Source organism: Cygnus olor, chromosome 21 (genome assembly GCF_009769625.2).
Source record: "Cygnus olor isolate bCygOlo1 chromosome 21, bCygOlo1.pri.v2, whole genome shotgun sequence".
Taxonomy (NCBI): domain Eukaryota; kingdom Metazoa; phylum Chordata; class Aves; order Anseriformes; family Anatidae; genus Cygnus; species Cygnus olor.
Genome location: NC_049189.1, coordinates 5,625,696 through 5,642,069, shown reverse-complemented (window position 1 = coordinate 5,642,069; position 16,374 = coordinate 5,625,696). Strand labels below are relative to the sequence as shown.

Sequence of the window (16,374 nt, the reverse complement as noted above, 5' to 3'; positions counted from 1 at the left end):
GGCGCTGCGAGGCGGCGGGAGCGGGGCCGGGAGCGCTGCGGGGGAGGGCCGGGCCGGGCCTCCCGCCCCGCCGCCCATGTGGCTGCAGCAGCGGCTGAAGGGGCTGCCGGGGCTGCTGTCCAGCAGCTGGGCGCGGCGGCTGCTGCTGCTGCTGCTGCTCCTCCTCGTCGCCTGCTGGTACCTGGGGGCGCGGCGCGGCGGGCGGCGAGGGGCCGAGCCCCGGGGAGCCGCCGCCCTCTGCCTGCAGGCGGCCACGGGGCCCTGGCGGGGCCAGGCGGAGCGCGGCGATGCGCTGCCGCTGCCGGGCGGTGGTGAGGGGGACGAGGAGGGCGGCGACGGCGGGCCGAAAGCGGGCCTGGCGCTGGCCGGGAACGGCTTCCTGCTGCTGGACGTGGCCGCCGGGCGGCTCTGGGTGTGGGCGGCGGGTAACGGAGGCGGCCCGGCGCTGCCCACCGAGTACCCGGCGCTGGTGAGGCTCAGGGCGCTGGGGGGCCGCGGCGAGGCTCGGGCGGCGCAGGCGGCGCTGCGGGACGGCGCCGTGCGGAGGGTGCGCTGCGTGCAGATGGGCTCCGGGCCGAGCGGCAGCCCCGGGGAGTGCGTGACGGTGCGGGAGGAGGTGGTGGCCCACCGCAGCCGGCCGCACCTCTACCTGCAGCGCATCCGCGTCGCCAACCCCACCGACAGGGTGGTCACCTTCGAGGCGGCGGGCCCGGCTCCACGCCCTCGCTGGGCAGCCGCTTCGCTACCAGCGTGGAGAAGGCGGAGGAGCGGCAGTTCCTGCTCTCCTCTGGCCGCCTGCTGCTGGCCGGGAGCTCCAGGGTGGTTCTCATGGTAGTGGCCGCCAAGAAGCTTGTGAGCCGGGTGCAGGTGGCACCCAAATCCCACTTTGACGAAACTGTGCTCTCTGTGGTGTACACCTCGGAGCCAATCGAAGTCGCCAGGCTGGAGGAGACCTTCAGCAAGTTGAGGGAGTCGGCCAGGAAAGAGATGCTGGAGGTGATGCAGATGGGGGTGGAAGATCTTTTCCAGGAGCATCAGCAGACCTGGTCAGACCTGTTTATTTCAGGTAAGGAAAGCGATGCTTGACTTCCAAACAATTACTGTGGATGAGAACAGAAAGCTCAGTGACCTGGTTCCTGTAAGGTTTCCAGAGGCCCCACTCTTTTTGACAGGTTTCTTTCAGGAGCCAGAAGGGATGCTGTAGAATAAGAAAACAGCATTCCTAGTTTGGAACCTAGAGTACTTAAAAATCAGAGTCATCCTTACTGAATAAATAAAATGATGGAAGGACATTTCTAATCACAGCTCTGGATGCACTGGCTTTCATGCCCAGCAAGCCAGCTGTAAGTTGGAAATAGAGCTGGCCTCCAGTTACAGCACAAAGGAGTATCTTTAAACTCCTCCAGGGAAGTGGAGGATTGTCCTGCTGATACTTCAGGGATGCTTTTTCTTGAAATAAGATTCTCATGGCCTTGCATAAAAGAGTAGCTGCCCAAGTGATGTAGGACTTGGTATTTTACGGCTAGTAAAAAAAATAGATGGTCCTTTGACAGACGATTCTTGCAGAGTCACGGTGACAGCTCTTCAGGGCATCTGTAGATATATCAAGGTAGCTTTGCCTTCAGTGCGAGCTTGGCTTTCAGTCTCAAAGCAGAAAGAGCAGCCAAAAAAACACAAGGAGGCGTTTCACTGAAGTTTTCTTTGATGTTAATAAAGAACATCTGTGTATTGAACAACATCATGTAGCATGCGCATTTGAACTTTTTTCTCCTAGTTAATGTCATTCACGCGTGGTCCTCTGACTCTTGGTTGTTGTCATTTATTACAGGCATTGAAATGAGAAAGATCACAGATTCACATACACCATCAAGTGCGACTGTTAACATGACCCTCTACTATATGCTGTCCAGCATGCCAGCTCCTCTGCTAGATCCAGTCATTAGCAGTGAGGACAGAGAAAAAATGGAAGCCAGCTTGAACTATGCTGACCATTGCTTCAGTGGCCATGCGACCATGCACGCAGAGAACCTGTGGCCGGCAAAGCTGACCAGTGTCCCCCAGATCCTGCAGCTCTCGGACCTGTGGAAGCTAACTCTCCAGAAACGGGGATGTAAGGGTCTTGTGGCAGCTGGGGTCCATGGACTTATGCAGGGCATGGTGCTTAGTTTTGGAGGTCTGCAGTTCACAGAAAACCATCTTCAGTTTCAGGCTGACCCGGATGTACTTCATAACAGCTATTCCTTACGTGGGATCCATTACAACAAGGATTTGATTAACCTCGCTGTTCTGCTGGATGCTGAAGGAAAGCCCTTCTTGCATGTGTCTGTGAAATTCCAAGATAAGCCAGTTAGACTCTATGCGTGTGAGGCAGGCTGTCTGAATGAGCCGGTGGAGTTAACCTCAGAGGCACGAGGTCATACGTTCCCCGTCATGGTGACTCAGCCCATCACACCACTGCTTTATATATCGACAGATTTGGTCCACTTGCAGGACCTGAGACACACACTCCATCTAAAAGCTATTCTGGCTCATGAGGAACACATGGCCAAGCAATACCCGGGCTTACCCTTCCTGTTCTGGTTCAGCGTGGCCTCCTTGATCACACTGTTTCACCTGTTTCTGTTCAAGCTCATCTACAATGAATATTGTGGGCCAGGAGCCAAGCCGCTGTTCAGGAGTAAGGTGTAAGGCTGCTGCTTCTGGCTGCTCTCTTCTGAATGTCACCAGTCTATTCTTGTCAGCCGTGCCTAGGGAGGTTCTCTCTGCAAGGCTTTTCAGTCTCTCAGAACAAGTGATCTGTGACCTCTTCTTGCAAGAAGTAGGGTTAGGGCAGGGATTGGAGCGATAGGGCTCACAAATACTAAAAAAGATAAATTCATTGTCAGTCCTTAAACATTCATAAGGCTGCAGATTAAGGCAGATACAACTTTTCTGTCACTTTTCCACACATTGGTGTAGGACATAGCCTGTATTTAAGCAAACAGTTGCAGCTGTGTCCCTTGAGAATGTTTCTTGTTAAGCTGTATGGAGGTGCTTTTGAGAGCGCTGCTGCGCATGTCTTTTACTGCTGTGTGGGAGATGTGCACGTTTGTCTGCCTGGTTTGAATGCGTGTCCTGACACGTGAGAACACAAATGCAAACTAATGTTCTTAGGTCAAGGTGCTGAACCGTTGGGACTACTGGTTAATGTTTATGCAGACACTGCAATCCTCCATCATGCCACATCACCACCATCATTTTGGGAAAGTGCAGCTTTAAGAAAAGCACTGAGTGCATTTACTGTGAGTTGGAGGTTCTGACTTCAAGCGTCTCTCACTTTGGTGCAAAAGATTTGAAATGCTTGTTTTGAGTTGACTAGAAAACTTGGTTGCTAGTAATAACTTAGTACAGAACAGACACTAGACAAGCAATTTCTGCTCTCGGTACTGGTACTTTGTGTGTTTATACAGAACAGAAATGAAAAACAAGACTGGATTTGTTGTGTGAGCAGGCAATCTTGTTCAGAGGGATCTTTAGGGTTGGACAGCTCAATCTGGCCTTTTTTTTTTTTTTGAAGACACAGTTAAATAGAGCTGTCAGAGGAAAAGTTCAGGGTTTGGAATGCCCTGTTTATCCAAATCATAAAAGCAAATTAAATTTTGCCTAAGGCTGGGCAAGAAGTGCTGGACTAATGATGATGGTCAGTGCTTAAGCGGTGTCTAAGATGAGTTGGCCATTTTCCTGACAGCTCTCTGGTTTTGTAATGTTGAGCATTGCAAATCTGGCCCCATCCTAGCAGGTCTGAATACCTGTTATCCATTGAAAGAATGAGATGGAAGGTGCTTGTGGCTAGACAAACTAACCGAGGAAGAGGTAGAAAAGATACGTGTATCAAAGACAACTGAAGTTGCAAGCCTATGATGATGAAACCTTAGTGCAAAAGGAGGAAGTGGTAAGGAAGTAATTTGAATTACTGTGTATACAGCTGCATCTGGAAATGTTCCCTTGAAATTATAAAATTATGTCCTTTTTTCACTGCTGTCTGGTTGCCTTTGTCATCTACAAGACTTGCCTTCTGCCTTTTACAAAATAACTTGTTAACCATGACTACAGGTAACTGTCCCTGACCTTATTTTCTGAAGTAGCAAGAAACTTCATAGCTACATGCCAGGGCTGACTTAACTCTTTACTCTTCCTTCTTGAAATTGCAAAAAGCCTTGCAGTGTACAGCAAACAAGTCTGCTGCCTGGTCTTAATTAGACCTACTTAAAATGAAGATGTTGCAGAATTCAATTTCAAAAACAGGGATGAAGTGGAAGCCAGCTGAAGCTCAAAATCTCCACAGCAGTAAGCAAGATTAATGGTGTTGAAATAGCACCTTGTTTTATTAATTGAATGGGAATATCCCAGTGTCTGAGTGAACTTAGTCCTGCTTTCAGCCTCCATTTGCACAATACATCTGACAATTTTGCAGCTGAGAACAAGGACCTTTTGAAAGCAACAATCCTTTTGTGCCTTGTTAAGAAAGGAATCTGAGACTTGGAACATGTGGTTATTCAAGAGTTTATCCCAGAAACTTGTATAACAGATGTTTCTTTTTCCTTGTAAGCTGTTGTGTTCCCTAAGAGTAATCCATTTGGTGAAAATACTTGAAGATATACCGAATCCTTTGATAATTTGATTTTTTTTTAATCCCACAGGAAACTAAAGAATAATGATTCCCATCAGAGAGTTAACTTAACGAGAAAACTTTAGTATAACTTCCTTTCTGGTATACATTTTTTAATTTATTGCTTGGGGGGGGTTGGGGGAGATGTTAATAATTTTGCCTCCAGTTCAGTAACAAGTCAGTCAATTGAACTGTAGATATCTAAGTGCAGGTAACATTTTTCAGCCTTTATGATTGTAGAGTGCAAAATCAGTTTAAGGAAATTGTTTTCTGGACTTACACTTGGAAATGCTAATCTTCAGGTTTCCTATTCTGAGCATATTGAGACTTTGTGCATTAATTTGTTTTGGCTATTGGGGAAGACATCTCACTTTCTAGTGATTTAAAGGTTGTTTGGTTTTCAAATACCAAAGCTGTTGTTTCTAAATAAATACCTTTTAGTCTAACCTGATCACTAAGTGTGTTTTTTGTTTGTTTGTGTTTTGATTTATCTCCTTTCCTTTCTCTTGGCCCAGTCTAGAACAAGCAGAGCCTTATGTTACACCTCTGTCCAATGTCAGCTACAGAAATGTTTGGATATAAAAAAAAATACAGTGTAAAAACCAATATATAAACATGGCTAAGCAGGAAACATTTTTGAAGGCAGAAGCTGGAAGATAACACTGTTACATCTTGAAGCATGCGGGCCAAGCTTAACATTTAAGAACACATAAAAATAGACCCAGAGAAAAACCAAGCAACAGATTTAATGGCCATCTAGCGAGAAATGAGTATGGCACATATGGTGCTCCCAGTGAAAAGCTGGGGCAGGACTTAACTTCAGATTTTTAAATAGGTTACTGTCTAGTCTCAGATGAAAAACCTCCCTCAGAAAAGTAGATTTTTATATCTGTTACTTGTCTGGAGACTGCTCCAATTACTAATTGGTCTAGCATGTTTACTACCCTACAAGGGAATAGATTAAAAGAAGTGAAGCAACAGAGTACATAAGTAATTGTATGTTAAGTATATATTTAACAGGTATGTTAGCTATTATGCTTTAACAGAACATACCAGAAGTTCCTGGGCTCTCTCTTCTTGAAGTCCCAGGAACTGCTGAGTTTCTGTGAAATAGCTGGCATGGAGATAAGAGCTTCTAGGGAGCTGTTTCAAAGCCATATGGTATCAGCTGGAGGCTGAGGTTTTTGATGTACTACTGCCAACAGTATGATGTCCACTGAGTCCAAGAAAGATACTCAAACCTATTTAGACCTGCAAAAGATGGATAAGCAGTTGTTACATAAAGCAGGAATGGAACAACCACAACAAAAAAGGTTTTGAGGGGGTTTTTCATTAAAATTATCGTCGTTCTTATTAACCTCCCTACCATGTAATAAAATAACTGTTTAGCATACCTTTAAAAAGACAAAATGGAACAGAAAGACAAAATAGGGTTTCTCTGTCTATAATATGTAAGATAGCAGGTTACTTAAGAAATGATTGCAGAAATGCTTAAAATACTAAACACAACTCCATGTTTAAGACCATACCCACAAAACAGGAAAATGGAGATAGCAACTGAACATCCAAATTTATACTTTCTAATTAGTATTCAGTGAAAAGAGTGGAAATATAGGATACAGAAAGCCATATGGAAGTTAAAACTGGAAAGCACAGTACATTGTTTCACGTGTAAATTCCTGTGTGTTTTGTTTTTTTTTTTTTTTTTTAGTTTTTTAGAATCTCATTTCTATGCTTGTCAATCCCGATTTTTATTTTTGTCACATAATAAATACAAGATGCCAGAACAGAGTTTGGTTGATTCCATTGAAATTCAGAATGCAGCTTCTCAAGCACTATTGTTTGGTGTAGGATAATACATTCCTGAGAGGCAGACAAAACAGCAAAGCGTTATATATTTCTGTCTTCTACATATGTGCTCCAGGCACCTTTCATCCAAATCAGTACCTACTGCTGAATGGAAGTTATGCAATCGTGGATTTTGCTGCTGTTAATATTAACATTAAATAATAGGTTCATTTCAGCTTTATGGAAACCTTTAGTTTTAGCATTACAACACAGTATTTCTTTTGTGGCAGCTCCTCTAAATGCCTACTCCTTGCCTAGTTTGTCCTTTGGTGAAATAGGTGGTTTACCCTCTTTCATTGACAAATTCACACGGCATTCTACTGCAGGTCAGGCATGCTGATTGGGGGGTATGAAAATGCTCATTTGCGATGCTATGGAATCCCTGTCCTCTGCCAGGGAAGTGCTACTGATCTATCAATTAAAGGTAAATAGGAAAAGAAATAAAGTCTGGCTTACCATGCACCAGTGTTTCTCTGTCGTCATGGACTGATGGTTCTTTGTATTCTCGTAATACCTTCCTGGTGTGCCCTAGAGTGCACTAGAGACCCCTGAGAGGCCTCCAGGTGGCAGCAGATCACAGTAAGGGTCTCTGGGAGGCCTCCGGGGTGCAATAGGAGGCTCCTAGGGCACCCGAGAATGCAATGTGGAGGGCCCAGGGAGGTGGCTCTACACAGAGCACTCTAGGGAGACCTAGAGGCCTCCCAGTGCTCGCTAAAAGGGCTCCCAGGGCCCTCCAGTGCATTCTCAGGTGTCCTAGGAGCCTCTTACTGCACACTAAGAGGCATCCCAGGGACACTTACTGTAATCTACTGCCCCCTGGAGGCCTCACAGGGCTTCTCTAGCATGCTCTAGGGCACGCTCAAGTCCTCTCAGGGCGCCACAGTGAGCTCTAGTGCCCACTAGATGCCTTGCAAGGCTCTCCAGTGTCCACTAGGGTGCCGTATTGGCTTCCAGTGCTCACTAAACACTCGTGAATCTCCAGTCCACCCTAAAGCCTGTGCCTGTCTACCAGAGCCTCCCAGTATGCTCTAGCTATCCCTGAAACCTCACAGTGGTCCCTAGTGTCCTTTAGGATGCCCCAGAGGCTTCCCAGTGCAGCCTTGAGGCATCTCATGGCCCTGCAGTACACTCTAGTGTCCCCCTGGAGGCCTCCCCGGGCCTTCCAGTACCTTCTATCACTTTCCAAAGCCTCCCAGTTTGCTCTAGGATGCCATATAGGGAACCTCAGTCCCTCCTGAGTGGCTCACTACAGCTTCCCAGTGGTCCCTAGGACCCGTCAAGGGACTCCCATACAATCTAGAACCCCCTGGATACACCCCCAGGTTTTCTGCCATTGGTGCCTAAGGCCCTCTGGAGGCCTGGTAGGGGGTCCCTCATCCAGTGGTGCCTCTAACCCCCCCTGGAGACGCAGGGCTCTCCAGTGAGCTCCTAGCACCCCCCTAAAAGACTCCAGGTGCAGACTACAGGCCTCCCATGGCCCTCCAGCCTGCTTCTAGAGCCTTTGCAGTCGACGCAACATCCCCCCAGTGTACTCAAACTCCCCCTGAAAATCCTCCCAGTGGCCCGTGGGTGGGCATTGAGCTCCCTTGAGATCCTGAGGTGCTCTCCAGTGCACTCTAGAGAGCACGAGAGGCGTTATAATAAGCACCCTAAGAGGTTCGCAGGGCCTACCTAATTGTGTGTCTAGTGCCTCCTGGAAAGCTGTAGGCTCCCCCACTCCCTCCACCCCCCCTTGTGTGCTCTAGAGCCCCCTGGAGCACTTGTGGGGCTCTACAGTGTGTCAATGTGCTCTGGAGTTTCATAGAAGATTCCAAGGGCACTCTAGAGGCATCCCAGGCCCCCCAGTGCACTCTATGGCACCCTAGAGGTCTCCTAGTGCACCCTAGAGGCTACCCAGTGCTCCCTAGTATACTCTACAGCATGCTAGAGGTCTCCTAGGGACACCCAATGTGTTTAGAGCGAGCTAAGGGCCTGGCAGGGCTCTCCGCTGTCCTCTAGGGTTCCATGAATGCCTCCCAGTTCACACTAGAGGCCTCCAGTGGCCCTCCAGTCTGCCCTAGAACTTCTGCATATCTATCAGGGCTCCTCAGGACACTTTAGCTCCCTCTGAAAGCCTCCCAGTTACCCCCAGTGTCCTCTAGGATGCCTTAGCAGCCCCCCAGTGCAGCCTTGAGGCCTCCTGTGGCCCTCCAGTACTCTAGAACCTTTAGGAGGCCTTGCAAGGCCTTGTAGCATACTCTAGCACCCCTTGAAGGCTTCTTTAGTGCTCTCTAGGTTAATCTACAGCCATCCCACTGTGCCCCTGATATGCTCTAGCGGCCCCTAGAGGCCTCCCAAGCCTACCAGTGCACTCTAGTGGACCCTCGATACCTTCCGAGGCCTCCCAGTGAACTCTACCACTTCCCAAAGGCCTCCCAGGCCCCACATGTAGTTCTAGGATGCCCATGAGGAATTCCAGGGCTCCCAATTCCACTCTAGTGAGCACTAGAGGCTTCCAAGCACACGCTAGAATCTCCAAGGGCCTCCCAGTGTAGTGGTATAGTATTTCCTGGAAGGTGCCCAGGGTACCCCAGTGCATTCTAATGCCCTTTAGAGACCTTGCAGTGCTCTCACATCCCCTAGAAACCTTCCAGAGCTCTCTAGAGGCCTCCCAGTAAAATCTTTGGTGCCCTAGGTATCTCCAAGTACACTCTAGAAACCTCCCAGTGCTCACCAGTGCACCCTAGAGAGACCTAGAGGCCTCCCAAGTGCACACCAGAGGAGTTCCAGGGCCCCCAGAAGACCTTTCAGGGCTCTCCAGTGTGCTCTAGCACCCATTAGAACCTTTCCAGGGCACTCTAGAGACCTCCTATGGTTCCCAGTGCCCTCTAGTATCCCCTCCAAAGTGCTTACAGTTTGTTTCATTGAAGAAGTATGACATGCTAAAACACATGCAACTTGGTCTAGAAAAGAAAACACAGGTTTTCCAGTTAGTACAAAGTGGTAGTTGCTGTTCAGTCACAAAATAATTCAGAATAAAATAAAATTTCAAGTAATCATATAATCATACAATAATTAAGCCCAGAAGGGGCCTCAGATCGTTCAATACAACCCCGCTGACGTGTCTGAATATCACTGCCTGAAATGTCAGATAGTGTTATTGCATCAAGAGTTAGAATAACTCATTTAACATTTTCCTTCTAGAAACACCTTTGTGATGAAATTTCAAGGCAATGGGAAAGCAAACAGCTGCTACAGATTATATGCAACTTAGGTGAAGTCTTTTTCTAACCAAAGTTGTATGTTTAGCCTGGATTCAAGGTCCATCTAAACATGGTTCCTGTTTTTTCTTTTTCTTTTGTTTGATTTTTTCTTAAGCATTTGTGCATATAAAAAATTATCCCACAGTTACGCAAGTTTTCCATTGGTATCAGAATAACACTGCATTTTAAGTAATACGCTAGAGATAAATGGTAACATATAAAATAGCTTGCAAAGCAGAGCCTGCAGCATAAAGCCAACTTGCATCATGCTTGGAATTCTCTTTGCCGTGTTGACTCTGGCAGCTGCAGGTCTGTACTCAATTTCAGTATTAGTTCTAAAGGCATAATGAATTACAATCTAATAGCAACTTTCCCTTTCTTGGGGAAGGGGGGGGGATTAGACATTCTGCAACAAAGCAGAATGAAATACAGCATAGGTGGTTAATTAAAAGGTTTTCTGAAAACAGCAACTAGGTGCTATGCTATTCTATTCTTATTACATGAGCTCAATTAGCGTTACTGCTCTCATCCGATAGCAAAATAAAAGCTAATTTACATAGCTTGAATACACTGAAATAGAGTTAATCCACATCAAATTGTTTTGCATTTGTTAGGAGCTGCATCTCAATTGACTCTTGAGAATTTGGTTAAGCCAACATGATTTGGTTACTGTCAGAAAACAGACTTTATGTAACATTGGTCAGTCTTGACTGATGGATATATCTTGATCATTATCACAACAAATTATAGCCTATATTTGTGCCATGCAATGTTCTGTATGAACACAGTTAGTAAAAACAAACCCAACCTCCCTTAGAAAATTTTTTTAAAGTTCCTACTTATAAATCACACATCTTATTTTGTATGTCTTCTAGCCCTTGGCTGTGGGGTACCTGCCTTCCCACCTGCTGTGACTAGAGTTGTTGGAGGGGAAAATGCAATACCGTACAGCTGGCCCTGGCAGGTTAGTCATTTTGTGCTTCCCTGGAACAATTAGACCTGTGATGCCCTCACAAAACATGGCTGAACAAAGCCAGGTCTTATGTTTCATTTGATCATTGCATCTTATCTGTCATGTCTTAGGTTTTGAATATTACCTTCTGATCAATCTCAAAATTTCCAGTCTATTTAAGAAAGCTCTGAATGTGCCACCTCTTGTTGGTTAGAAAGGCTCTCATGTTCTTGCGTTAGACTAGGGCACTATGCCATATTTAAGCAAGAAGACTGTAAAATTCAGTGGAAAGTGCAATACCTACTGGAGCATAGTTGTACATGGTTAACAAATAGCTTTTTGAAGCAAATGAAATGCTCTATTTGGACCACACTTAGTGAGGACTTTGGGAAAAACAACATTATAAAATCAAAATTTTGGATGATAGGGAAGGAGGGAAACCTGAGGACAGGAATTAGAAACTCTTCTTGTTTAAAAACTCCCACCATTTTCAACTGGCAAAGTGTGTTATGCGTGCAGGAAGAAAGTGCAACAATGAAAAATGAGCAAGCAAAAACCCAAACCTTACTTGATATGTTGATTCTAGGCCTCCCTTCAATATCAATCAAGTGGCAAATGGTATCATACTTGCGGAGGAACCCTCATTGCAACCAACTGGGTAATGACAGCTGCACACTGCATCAGGTAAATCATTGAGTTAGTCTGTACTCAGAAAACAGTGCATGACCAGAGATAGAAAGCAAAATAGTATTAATGCCAGTTCTTCCTTTCCCAATAAAGAACTTCAAGTTTCATATCTTTTATTATAACTAATAGGTCACAAGAAGGAGCACATTTTTTAATTTCCTTAAAATAAAAGTAGAGGGGGAAAAAGAAATCTCATACTATTAACTTAATTATATCCTTAATTTCCTGTAGATACCTAAAGAATCATTACATTTTCAAGTTGCTATTAAAATTCAGCTACGTTGCCTACTTCTACTATATACGTGGCAGTGAGAGCCACAGAGAACTCAATCCACTCCCTGAAAAAGTAACCACAAATGGTTTGAATTTCCCTGTTGTTTTCAGAATACTCTTCATACTATGGGAGAGTGTAACAAAGAAATCATCAGGTACACATATGCCCCTTCATCATCAAAGTTGTTTCCATGGAGCCAACCCATTGTGGCTTGGTAATATACGTCCTTGAATATGTGTATACATTACATGTTGGTTATTGCAACATTAGGTTGTAGAAAACATCATCATATGAAATAAGAAGGATTGGCTGCATGTTATTACTATTAATTTTGTATATTATGTGTGTCCTGCAGCTGTTTACCAGTGAAGATTCTTATGAGCAAATACTATCATGTTGTCAAAAAGACAGTCCAAATTGTTTATTAATTGGAGAATACCACCTGTATCCTGTGAAAATTTGAAGCATCTTCATTTGATAATGAATCCTAAAGCAGGAGTCAACAGGATGGCTTGGAGATTAAATGAGTATTAAGCCCATCATACAATGTCTTGTCCTTAGTAAATAAGTCAGACATTGGCTCAGCTCCAGCCAAATCATGTGTGTGATGTGAAACTACAGTCTTAAGATAACCAGTCTTAACAGTCTTACTGATAACAACCTTGCTGGTATCTCAGGTGGCTAAGATGCAGATGACTAAGCAGCAAGCTGGTAACTGTGTAACTGTCAGTCCTTTTCTTGTCCAGTTCTACCAGGCAATATCGGGTACTTCTTGGAAAATATAACTTAGCAGAAGAGGAAAAAGGATCTGTGACAGCTTTTCCAGAAAAAATCGTTGTCCATGAGAAATGGAATTCATACAATGTTGCAAATGGGTAAGTTGGTGGAAAGTATTTTTTCACATACTAGATGCAAGACAAAAATCAAATTGACTGAATCCCACCTACCCTGAGCTGTAGGAGCTAAATGGATGTTTAGAGTCTCCTGTTACAGCTTACAATGGTATTTCTAAACCTTTGCTCATAGATGAGAAGATGAGAGCTGAGACTCCAGTATGTACCTTTCCCCCTCAAGGGAAGAGAAGGAACTGGCAGTATTAATTGATTATTGACTAATTGTGTTTTCGGCTGCCGTTGTGCATGTTTATGTTTAGCTGAGATACTGTTGTTCTATGCAATAATTTCTTTCATACTGTAGAAGGGAATGAATTGATCAATTTAAACAACACTTTGAAGCTCTCATATGACTAGCACAAACACAGAGAATTATTGATAAATAGTATTAATATGTTTGTTGCTGAAGGACTCCTATGCATTCCTGCAGGATGAGTGCATTAGCAAAGAAATTGCCTCACTTTCTGGGTGCTTGGAGTTAGTCCTCATACATGCACCTGTTTTTAGTGAAGAAAACCTATAAAAGCTCCAGAAAGCTGCCAGCAAAGTGGACAGTTCTGTAGGGAATGGTCTTCCAGTGTATGGATTTCCCCACTGCTTTAAGGGTAGAGGAATCTTTACTGTTCATGCAGTGGCCTCCTTGCTCCCTTGCATCTCTTTTAAATAGGTGAAGTGTTGAACAACAGCACCTCTTTGTGCTGCTATGTCTTAACTATTTGCAATCCTCTTCACCCCTTGCCTTCCCCATTCTCATATATGTGCATGTGACCACAGGTACGACATTGCTTTGATCAAACTCACTGAACACGTCAGCCTGAGTGATCAAATTGAGCTGGCCTGCCTCCCTGCTGCACAAAGCATCCTGTCATCCAACACTGCTTGCTATGTGACAGGATGGGGAAGACTGCAGAGTAAGTACTTGGAGATTTGCAAAACTGAAACAAAGTCTTTTAGTACTGCCATCTCTTTTGGAGTTGACTGGAAAAAGGTGGATTGGTGGTGCTCAAGATCCCCTTGACCCCAAGTTGATCAGGCCACTTCACCCACACTATGATTTTTCCCTGCATTTATTTTGCTTGTAATTGAGCTAGTAATGCACTAGAGGGCCCTGTACTCAGCTTTCAGAAACTATTCGAATAAACATTAATAGCATGAATTTGCTAGTCCTAATAAACCTTTCTGAATAACTGAAAAGACAAATAAGGGAACAGAAATAAAGAAAAATCTCTTCAGCAGAAGTGTTAGCTCAACTCAAGAGGCAATTCCTAGAGATATAGTAAATTGTAAACTTCCAAACAAAGCAGCCCTTTATTTCTCTAACAAAGAGATATTTTTAAGTCATTAGTAAATTACAGCCTTTTTTTTTTTTTTTGTGAAAGAATGCATATAAGGAATGGATTATACAACTCATATGGAGTTTCTTACCTGGAGGAATAGTGTCCACATCCTGAGAGAAAATTAACGATGCACTTCTGTTCTTCCTTCAGTGCCATGGTATCGTGACTCCTTTGTTTCTATCCCCTCACAGCAAATGGAGCTCTTCCAGATGAACTGCAGCAAGGTCTTTTGCTGGTGGTGGATTATGCAACTTGTTCCAGGCCTACCTGGTGGGGAAGCACAGTGAAAACCAACATGGTTTGCGCTGGTGGGGATGGAATCACCTCCAGCTGTAATGTGAGTCCAGAGAACATCATTCTTAGGGGCTGGTTTCAGACACAAACAGGCCTGATGAGAAGGAAAGCTTAAAACACAAGGAAGAACTATTCACACAATGACCACAATTAACTATTATCCCCCTTCCTCTCAGGGGGACTCTGGTGGCCCACTGAACTGTCAAGGTGCTGATGGCAGATGGGAAGTGCACGGTATTGTCAGCTTTGGCTCTTCTCTTGGCTGCAACTATTATCGGAAACCTTCTGTCTTCACTCGGGTCTCTGCTTACAACAGCTGGATCCAGCAAGTAAGGCTCTATGCATTTATACTGGGGAATACAGACTCTTAGCTATTTCTAAGGTCATTATTGGAGGACCCAGGGGAGAAAAAGATGTTTTAAAGGTGTGTCTTCTAGAGAAAAAGCACCTGAAAAATTATTCAAGTTATCTCTGATTGACATTTCTGCCACCTACTCAGGGAACTGTTTCACTTTTAATTTAAATGATACTTTACATACAAGTAACCTGTCTCTGTAGACAAGCCCTTACCAGCACAAAAACAATTCCCTGAGCAAAAATACATAATCCTCTTTGAAATTAGTTATCCAAATTATATTCTACTTTTAAATAAGTCTCTATGTTTAGGAATTCATTTTCCCTTTAGACTACAGATGTATTTATCATTAGAAAAAGATTTATTGTTGTGACTTCAGAAGCGATTACTTAAATTTGTATTTATCAATAACACTGATTGGAACAATTGCATCCTAGAAGGCAGCACATGCTGCTCAAGTCTGGAGCAACAATTTTTTTCTTAAGATAATATAGACCTTAATTTAAAGAGTGGATGAGGATCAAAAATCTTGTTTCAGTTATTTAAATGCTGCATCCTGGAAGCAACATACACTATTCACAAATTCGTATCTCTTGTGATCTGATTTTTGCCTCATTTTACATTTTTGTAGGTTATGGAAAGCAACTAATCCAGAGAACTGGATGACAGATCAGATCAGTGCCAAGAAGGAGAGCAGTTTGAATAAAGACATAATCATGACACCTTTGATCACAAATAGCTGGGAATTATTCTTTTAACTCTGCAATAAACACTATTTTTGCAACATGAAAGAAAAACACGTGTCCCTGTCAATTCGTCTTGTGTATTGTCAAGACCAGAGCCTGTATTTAGTGATAATGCTGGAAACCTTTTAAAGGCTTTCCCCTGCCTTGGGCTGGAGCTTGATGCTCACCTGGGGGAAGATGCCAGCCTGCTGTGAAGAAGATGGGCACCAGGAAGAGTAGAAAGCCATGGGATGAACTCTAGGGGTAGAGCGGTGAGAAAGCAAGGAACTAGCAGGGCAGGAGGAGGCAGGCAGGCAGGAGACAGGACCCTCAAGCCTGCGAGCAGGACTCACCAGGACAAGCAGTGCAATGCCCAGCAGGAAGGCAGCGCGAGTGCAAGCAGGTCAATGCAGGTGAGTGTGGGAGTGCTGCAAAGTGCCTGCTTTTAGAGAGGTTTTTAACACCCTGGGATCTTGGGGTTTAGCAACAGGAATGTTAAAATGCAGCAGCAAGTGCTGGCAGGCAGCTGCCCTGGCAGCATCGCTGCAGACCCCTCTCCCTTGTGCCCACATTGCTCTTTCTCAATGAATTCAGATACCAGGTAAAGACTTCTGAATTGTTGCCGTCAGCCAACACTCAGTTGGACACAAATGGGTTTTATTTTTATTTTTTCAAAGTGCAAGCAGAATCACAACATTTTAACCTGGCACAAAATTAAAGCCCCTCTTTATCTTTCTCTGACCACAATAAAAGTTAGGCAGTGTAAAATCGAGGCAGATTTTGTTGTTTTTCTTCTGCCTTCTGGCACATTTTTAGGCAGATTCAAAAGTATAAATCAATTATATTGATTTTATCGATTATAAAAGGAGGGCGAGTAATTCAAAGGTTAGCAGTGGAAAGATAAGGAAAAGATTGGAAGTTGATTCTGAGACTAGAAATGCATCTGGGTTCAGAGACAAGCTCTTCCAGGCTCGCGGTTCCTTTCAATCAGACATTTTGTTTTTCTTACCTTTGGATTAAACACATTTGTGTTTTATCAAGACAAATTGTATTAAATCATATTGAATATAAATAAGAGAAAACATGGAGGGCTCTCCCCCCCAGTCACCACTACTATGG

General features: G+C 44.4%; 2 protein-coding genes across 2 annotated transcripts; both read left to right on the top strand.

The window, feature by feature from the left end:
- Positions 1-61: 61 nt before the first annotated feature.
- On the top strand, positions 62-5,099 carry KIAA2013 (KIAA2013 ortholog). The gene is given in 3 exon segments (XM_040533898.1): positions 62-736; positions 739-1,066; positions 1,829-5,099. Coding segments are annotated over 3 exon segments (1,848 nt in total). The 5' UTR covers positions 62-76; the 3' UTR covers positions 2,689-5,099.
- A 5,296-nt stretch (positions 5,100-10,395) lies between these two features.
- LOC121058443 (chymotrypsin-like elastase family member 2A) lies at positions 10,396-15,803 on the top strand. The gene is made up of 8 exons (XM_040533998.1): positions 10,396-10,437; positions 10,571-10,702; positions 11,277-11,374; positions 12,398-12,526; positions 13,319-13,455; positions 14,073-14,218; positions 14,352-14,504; positions 15,162-15,803. The coding sequence occupies exons 1-8, from the start codon at positions 10,396-10,398 to the stop codon at positions 15,177-15,179; spliced, it is 855 nt and encodes a 284-aa protein (XP_040389932.1). The 3' UTR covers positions 15,180-15,803.
- The last annotated feature ends 571 nt before the right edge of the window (positions 15,804-16,374 follow it).

What these genes read in the sequence shown, in the direction of transcription:
- LOC121058443 (XM_040533998.1), top strand. Translation starts at nt 10,396, where the DNA reads ATGATTTGGTTACTGTCAGAAAACAGACTTTATGTAACATTG. An exon ending in ACAGCTGCACACTGCATCAG is followed by an intron (nt 11,375 to 12,397) that starts GTAAATCATTGA and finishes TTTCTTGTCCAG; the next exon opens with TTCTACCAGGCAATATCGGG. An exon ending in GAATCACCTCCAGCTGTAAT is followed by an intron (nt 14,219 to 14,351) that starts GTGAGTCCAGAG and finishes CCTTCCTCTCAG; the next exon opens with GGGGACTCTGGTGGCCCACT.